This window comes from Oncorhynchus keta, chromosome 35, assembly GCF_023373465.1.
Source record: "Oncorhynchus keta strain PuntledgeMale-10-30-2019 chromosome 35, Oket_V2, whole genome shotgun sequence".
NCBI classification, from domain to species: domain Eukaryota; kingdom Metazoa; phylum Chordata; class Actinopteri; order Salmoniformes; family Salmonidae; genus Oncorhynchus; species Oncorhynchus keta.
The window spans coordinates 41,997,388-42,006,189 of record NC_068455.1 but is presented as its reverse complement, the minus strand read 5'-3'; the positions used below and the strand labels follow the sequence as shown (position 1 = coordinate 42,006,189).

General features: G+C 42.4%; 1 protein-coding gene across 1 annotated transcript; it reads left to right on the top strand.

Moving 5' to 3' along the window:
* The first annotated feature begins 5,210 nt into the window (after positions 1-5,210).
* Positions 5,211-7,287, top strand: LOC118369273 (5-hydroxytryptamine receptor 1B-like). The gene has a single exon (XM_035753734.2). The coding sequence runs from the start codon at positions 5,674-5,676 to the stop codon at positions 6,814-6,816; it is 1,143 nt and encodes a 380-aa protein (XP_035609627.1). The 5' UTR covers positions 5,211-5,673; the 3' UTR covers positions 6,817-7,287.
* The last annotated feature ends 1,515 nt before the right edge of the window (positions 7,288-8,802 follow it).

Sequence of the window (8,802 nt, the reverse complement as noted above, 5' to 3'; positions counted from 1 at the left end):
CACTGGAGAGACGCTATCGGAGTCGGTGCAGCCAGCTGGTTTCTCCACGCATCGCGCCGACAGAAACAAACATCTTTCTGGTGAGAAGAGGGGCGGGGGCGTATGCTTCATGGTTAACGTGACGTGGTGTTGCCACAACAACATACAGGAACTCAAGTCCTTCTGTTCACCTGATTTAGAATTCCTCACAATCAAATGCCGACCGCATTATCTACCAAGGGAATTCTCTTCGATTATAATCACAGCCGTATATATTCCCCCCCAAGCAGACACATCGATGGCTCTGAACGAACTGTATTTGTTGCAAACTGGAATCCATATATCCGGAGGCTGCATTCATTGTAGCTGGGGATTTTAACAAGGCTAATCTGAAAACAAGACTCCCTAAATTTTATCAGCATATCGATTACGCAACCAGGGCTGGAAAAACCTAGGATCATTGCTATTCCAACTTCCGCGACGTATATAAGGCCCTGCCCCGCTCTCCTTTCGGAAAAGCTGACCACGACTCCATTTTGTTGATCCCTGCCTACAGACAGAAACTAAAACAAGAAGCTCCCGCGCTGAGGTCTGTTCAACGCTGATCCGACCAATCTGATTCCACACTCCAAGACTGCTTCCATCACGTGGACTGGGATATGTTCCGTATTGCGTCAGACAACAACATTGACGAATACGCTGATTCGGTGAGCGAGTTCATTTGAACGTGCGTTGAAGATGTCGTTTCCATAGCAACCATTAAAACATTCCCAAACCAGAAACCGTGGATTGATGGCAGCATTCGCGTGAAACTGAAAGCGCGAACCACTGCTTTTAATCAGGGCAAGGTGACTGGAAACATGACTGAATACAAACAGTGTAACTATTCCCTCCGCAAGGCAATCAAACAAGCTAAGCGTCAGTATAGAGACAAAGTAGAATCTCAATTCAATGGCTCAGACACAAGAGGTATGTGGCAGGGCCTACAGTCAATCACGGATTACAAAAAGAAAACCAGCCCCGTCACGGACCAGGATGTCTTGCTCCCAGGCAGACTAAATAACTTTTTTGACCGCTTTGAGGACAATACAGTGCCACTGACACGGCCCGCAACTAAAACATGCGGACTCTCCTTCACTGCAGCCGACGTGAGGAAAACATTTAAACGTGTAAACCCTCACAAGGCTGCAGACCCAGACGGCATCCCCAGCCGCGCCCTCAGAGCATGCGCAGACCAGCTGGCTGGTGTGTTTACGGACATATTCAATCAATCCCTATCCTAGTCTGTTGTTCCCACATGCTTCAAGAGGGCCACCATTGTTCCTGTTCCCAAGAAAGCTAAGGTAACTGAGCTAAACGACTACCGCCCCTTAGCACTCACTTCCGTCATCATGAAGTGCTTTGAGAGACTAGTGAAGGACCATATCACCTCCGCCCTACCTGACACCCTAGATCCAGTCCAATTTGCTTACCGCCCAAATAGGTCCACAGAAGATGCAATCTCAACCACACTGCACACTGCCCTAAACCCATCTGGACAAGAGGAATACCTATGTGAGAATGCTGTTCATCGACTACAGCTCGGCATTTAACACCATAGTGCCCTCCAAGCTCGTCATCAAGCTCGAGACCCTGGGTCTCGACCCCGCCCTGTGCAACTGGGTACTGGACTTCCTGACGGGCCACCCCCAGGTGGTGAGGGTAGGCAACAACATCTCCACCCCGCTGATCCTCAACACTGGGGCCCCACAAGGGTGCGTTCTGAGCCCTCTCCTGTACTCCCTGTTCACCCACGACTGCGTGGCCATGCACGCCTCCATCTCAATCATCAAGTTTGCGGACGACACAACAGTGGTAGGCTTGATTACCAACAACGACGAGACGGCCTACAGGGAGGAGGTGAGGGCCCTTGGAGTGTGGTGTCAGGAAAATAACCTCAAACTCAACGTCAACAAAACTAAGGAGATGATTGTGGACTTCAGGAAACAGCAGAGGGAACACCCCCCTATCCACATCGATGGAACAGTAGTGGAGAGGGTAGTAAGTTTTAAGTTCCTCGGCGTACACATCACAAACAAACTGAATTGGTCCACCCACACAGACAGCATCGTGAAGAAGACGCAGCAGCACCTCTTCAACCTCAGGAGGCTGAAGAAATTTGGCTTGTCACCAAAAGCACTCACAAACTTCTACAGATGCACAATCGGGAGAATCCTGTCGGGCTGTATCACCGCCTGGTACGGCAACTGCTCCGCCCACAACCGTAAGGCTCTCCAGAGGGTAGTGAGGTCTGCACAACGCATCACCGGGGGCAAACTGCCTGCCCTCCTGGACACCTACACCGCCCGATGTCACAGGAAGGCCATAAAGATCATCAAGGACAACAACCACCCGAGCCACTGCCTGTTCACCCCGCTATCATCCAGAAGGCGATGTCAGTACAGGTGCATCAAAGCTGGGACCGAGAGACTGAAAAACAGCTTCTATCTCAAGGCCATCAGACTGTTAAACAGCCACCACTAACATTGAGTGGCTGCTGCCAACACACTGACTCAACTCCAGCCACTTTAATAATGGGAATTGATGGGAAATTGCAAAATATATCACTAGCCACTTTAAACAATGCTACCTAATATAATGTTTACATACCCTACATTATTCATCTCATATGTATACGTATATACTGTACTCTATATCATCTACTGCATCCTTATGTAATACATGTATCACTAGCCACTTTAACTATGCCACTTTGTTTACATACTCATCTCATATGTATATACTGCACTCAATACCATCTACTGTATCTTGCCTATGCCACTCTGTACCATCACTTATTCATATATCTTTATGTACATATTCTTTATCCCCTTACACTTGTGTCTATAAGGTAGTAGTTTTGGAATTTTTAGCTAGATTACTTGTTGGTTATTACTGCATTGTCGGAACTAGAAGCACAAGCATTTCGCTACACTCGCATTAACATCTGCTAACCATGTGTATGTGACAAATAAAATTTGATTTGATTTGATTGGATTTATGGCTGACATGATGCCTCTTGTGCCTTTATCTAAGGTGATGAAAGGCAGTCTCTCCATCTCTGCAGTGGCATGACTGGTTCATATACTTCATGGGTCATAAATGTGCTGGATGGAGTTGATCTTCAGATCCTCGTCTACTGCACTGGCAGTGGGATGTGAGAAATATCAATAATGTCAATAATGTCTCTTAATAACCCACTGGGCAAAAACCTCTTGAATCCACATTTTTTCCATGTCATTTCAACCCCCAAAAATCGGTATGATGATGTTGAAAGAACGTGGAAAACTGATTGGATTTGCAAAAACACTAGGCTACCCTGCCACCTGGGGCGGCAGGGTAGCCTAGTGGTTAGAGCGTTGGACTAGTAACCGGAAGGTTGCGAGTTCAAACCCCCGAGCTGACAAGGTACAAATCTGTCGTTTCCAGGCTGTCATTGAAAATAAGAATGTGTTCTTAACTGACTTGCCTGGTTAAATAAAGGTAAAATAAAAAATAAAAAAATTCACCCCACTTTAAACCTAAATCCAATGACATTTGTTGTTGATTTTTACTTTGAATTCACGTTAGTTGAAAAAAGTCACTATAAACATTTGTTGCAGGCCCAATGGTCCATATCGTATTGGAAGAAATATAATATAAAAAATAATAATGCTGGAATGTTTGCTTCCAGACCTTTTTTTACATGACATGACGTTTTCAGTCTCTGCAAATTATGAAACCGAATAACTAAATTGCCATATTGTATCTACACCAAAAGGGCACAGCGATCCTTGGGCATGTTTATTATTACCAGCATGAACATTGTTATTACACCGAAACTTTTGAATTATGGAGAAACTGACCAAGACACTACCAGCCACCTAGCAATTTTATCAAGCTGGCTTTAGCTAGCCAAGATAGGTTCCTAATCTTCCAACCTCATAACTAACTATCAATAAAGTCAGAGTAGCTAGCTTGTCTAGAAAATATTTTCGAAAAGCAAGCATTTACCAAATGTACTGAATAAAACTCATATTCCTTTCAATATTTTATCCAGATTGGAGCAGAGATGCAGAGAAGCATATTTAGTTTCTTTAAAACGCCCTAAAGTTGATTTCCGTGCACCACGGAAATTTACTTAGCATAATAAAGAAATCCTCATCAAAATCGGTCTGTTTGAGCCAGAGATAACTGTCTCAATTCACAGCATCCGCCAATGTCGACCTTTCGCATCTTAGTGGAAGTTGGCCGATCTACAGCGGTGTCTGTCAGACCAGGAGAAATCCCGATAAATCGGTCTTCTCACAAAACTTCTGTAGCGTCCGAACGTTCTACAAACAATTATGACCACTCTATGGAAAGATGATACTCTCACAAACATGTGCATGTTGGTATTTTACCCAGATTTCAGCAGAGATGAAGAGAAGCATATTTAGTTTCTTTAAAATAAAAAACACCAGTCAGGAGTATGCAGACAGCTGAAGAGGTATGCTTAGATACTGTATGCAGAAAAATACATATATATATATTTTTTTAAACATAGAATTAAGCATAATGATTATGGCTCTAGATTGAAGGAAAAGCTGTTTCAGGTGTTTGGAAAATGCTAAAGTCTCCAACTTCTTGATGGGGTGCATAGCCCCCTGCAGACGACCTCCCAGCAATCCTCACATTGGTATCGTTTGTGATATTCATCATTTGTCCATATAATGCAGAAGTTGGCTGGAGTTGACTTTTATGATGTTTAAGAACATTGTAGCCTACTATATGTGTTGGAAATTAAATTAACGATTTGATGTGATATGTAGGCCTATTGTCTAAATGCAGTAAAGGTATACAATGCCTCTGGTAATGTATTTACTCAGACCATGAGTGGCCAATGATTTGACAGATGTAGGAAGTGATGGATCTATTCTATGTTGAAATTGTTTTATTTCTAGTAGTCTATCGTTTATGTGTTGTTCAGGTTCAATATAGGTATGGTAAACATGGGTATTAATGATAAAGGGCAAATACATGACTCATGGTGACAGGTAGAAATGGCAGGGCACTATGACCCAGTGGAGATGTGCTCACCTCTCCAGAAGAATCCCTGTGATCAATGCTGCATGTTAATGTTTGCTGTCAGAGGCAGGCGGCAGCAGCTGTATAAAACCAAGAGTGGAGGTCTCCTCACCATTCAACTGAAGCAGCCTGTAAGACAACTCCAGGAGACAAGGATTACAATGCAAATGGTAAGCTTGCAGTTGCAACATTTTTCAAATGGCTGCAAGTCATTGGTCTTTCATCAGTCTCAATGTTTATTTTGATAAACTTTCTATATACATACTATTTATTTTGTTTCGATAGCTAAACTGTTAAAACAGTTGAGGACAGACGTTGGTATACATTTTCCAGAGAACATAATGGATCTTTACTTCAAAATCCTTTTTTTTTTTTTTTTTTACATCAACAATTATAATAGGGTCGCTTCTGCAATGAAGAAAAAATGAAGAAGAAACGGACAACAACGTTTTCCTGTACCAAAATACTTTACTAGATTGATTGAAATGTATTAAGAAAAAATGGATGTTAGAGACTTGGCAACACAAGAAGAATATCCCTTCTCTTTGGACTGACCACACAGTTTCAAAATGAGGAATCGATCAGTGATGGAGAAAAACGACTAAGGGGATGGAGCGCTCAAGTCAACTCCAGCCTGCATTATATGGACAAATGATGAATATCACAAACGATACCAATGGGACAGAATCTCCAGAGCTTGATGAAAATGATGAGAGTTTGGCTTATCAAACCGGGTTGGCAGTGATTCTCTTCGTTGTCACACTCGCGACTACTTTATCCAACGCATTTGTCATTGCAACGATTTATCAGTCTAAGAAACTGCACACTCCAGCAAACTTTCTCATAGCGTCTCTAGCTGTCACCGACCTCTTGGTGTCCATTTTGGTGATGCCAATATGCGTCCTGTACACGGTGAGTCACACCTGGACTTTGGGACAAGTTACATGTGACATTTGGTTATCCTCAGATATAACATGTTGCACTGCTTCTATCCTTCACTTATGCGTAATCGCTTTGGATCGATACTGGGCAATAACAGACGCCGTTGAGTACTCCAAAAAGCGCACGCCAGCGCGCGCTGCGGGAATGATCGTGACCGCCTGGGTCATCGCTATCTCCATCTCCCTGCCCCCGCTTTTCTGGCGCCAGGTGAAAGCGGAGGAGTTAACTGAATGCAATGTCAATACGGATCACATTTTCTACACTATTTACTCCACGTTTGGAGCATTCTACATCCCTACTCTGTTGCTTATTGTGCTTTATGGAAGGATATACTTAGAAGCACGTAAGATCATTTTGAAACAGTCACCCAGAAAGGTAGGGAAAAGACTCACTTCAGCGCACCTGATCACCAACTCCCCTGGATCTGTGGCATCGACATCATCTTCTCAGTGTAAAATACACGATACCCACTTCAGTGACACGGGGTCCTTGGCAAGTAAGAACCATGTGAAAGTAACCGTGTCCGACGCACTTTTGGAGAAGAAAAAGATCTCAGCTGCTAGAGAGAGGAAAGCGACCAAAACATTGGGAATAATATTAGGCGCATACATTATATGCTGGTTGCCCTTTTTCATATACACCCTGGTGGTGACCGCCTGTGAAGCTTGTTTTTACCCCGAGATGTTTGACTTTTTCACCTGGCTTGGTTATCTCAACTCGTTAATCAATCCAATTATATATACCATGTCCAATGATGACTTTAAAAAAGCTTTCCATAAACTCTTACGCTTCAGATTTTGCATATCCTGAACATATGTCTTCCATGTCCTATTTTGTTTGCATTGTTGCTCTATACAATACAGCATACAATACAGATACCCCTGTGTGGTGTTATATGTGTACATGCATTCATATGATGCAATTTAGGGCACGATAAACCTTTATGTAATGATGGTATTATGGGGACACCGTATAGGACACACTTTTTACACAGTAGCTAACGTTGCGCAATACTCAAATTCAGGTTTAATATGTCATATATATTTAAGCCGATTATAATAAATTATGAATACAACTGATTTGTTATTTGTGTTTCGCAAGGGCTCCCATTTGGGGATTATGGTGGCTCGCGGCGCATTGCGCGTTATTCCCTTCGCGACTGACCGTTGCATTTCAGATCCGCTGCATCATTAGTAAGAGCTATCCAAACCAGACTCGACTGAAACCATTACTTCTGTACATTGGCTGGCTATGACATTATCCACTGGGCACAGACGTCAGTTAAGCGTCTAGTTTGGATTTACATTGGTTGAGTTGTCAACTACCGTGAATTCAACATGATATCAACAAAACATTGGATTTAGGTAAAACATTTGGGGGGGTGCATAATGCCCCTACGTTGAGGACTTTTTGCAAATCCAATCAGTTTTCCATGTTGATTCGACGCCATCTAACATATTTTTGGGGTTGAAATGACATGGACACAAAGTTGATTCAACCAGTTTTTGCCCAATCATATCAATAATCTAATTTATTTGATGCGATTATTTCCTAACATGGTGATATGTTTTTTTTAAATGTTTTTGTTTTGCATACACTAGTGTGTACAGAATGTACGTTTCTTATTCATTGTGAAACTGTTACACGGAGATAAGGATCTTACTCTATTCTATTTATAGTTGATGGACACGCCGTAAAAAATATATACAGTTGTTTCAACTAATTATTATTAAGTAACTGTTTCCACAGCCTATTTTAGTTTACTAAACTTTTCGGTTAAAGTGTTAACTGAACTTAAAATGTTTAGTTGGCCCAAACCTAGCGCCAACTTTAGAAAAAAAATCAGTAAACATCAAATGATGTGTTTGTTCAACTTGTCTCATATGTTCAAACAACTACAGCATCTTAACTAAAAAGGTCTGTGTAACTGTTTAAAGACACAAACATTGCTTTTAACATACAACATTTTCAACATACACCACTGGTCAAAAGTTTTAGAACACCGACTCATTCAAGGGCTTTTCTTTATTTTTACTATTTTCTACATTGCAAAATAATAGTGATGCAATCAAAACTATGAAATAACAAATATGGAATCATGTAGTAACCAAAAAAGTGTTAAACAAATCAAAATATATTTTATATTTGAGATTCTGCAAATAGCCACCCTTTGCCTTGATGACAGCTTTGCACACTTGGCATTCTCTCAACCAGCTTCACCTGGAATGCTTTTCCAACAGTCTTGAAGGAGTTCCCACATATGCTGAGCACTTGTTGGCTGCTTCCTTCACTCTGAGGTCCGACTCATCCCAAAACATCTCAGGTTGAGGCCAGGTCAACTCTCCATCACTCTCCTTCTTGGTCAAATAGCCCTTACACAGCCTGGAGGTGTGGTGGGTCATTGTCCTGTTGAAAAACAAATGATAGTCCTACTAAGCGCCAACCAAATGGGATGGCGTATATCTGCAGAACGCTGTGGTAGCCATGCTGGATAAGTGTGCCTTGAATTCTAAGCACCCCCATACCATCACACCCCCTGCTCCATGCTTTACGGTGGGAAATACACATACAGAGATCATCCGTTCACCCACACCGCGTCTCACAAAGACAGTGGTTGGAACCAAAAATCTCCAATTTGGACTCCAGACCAAAGGACACATTTCCACTGGTCTAATGTCTATTGCCCGTGCTTCTTGGCACAAGCAAGTCTCTTCTTATTATTGGTGTCCTTTAGTAGTGGTTTCTTTGCAGCAATTCCACCACGAAGGCCTGATTCACAGTCTCCTCTGAACAGTT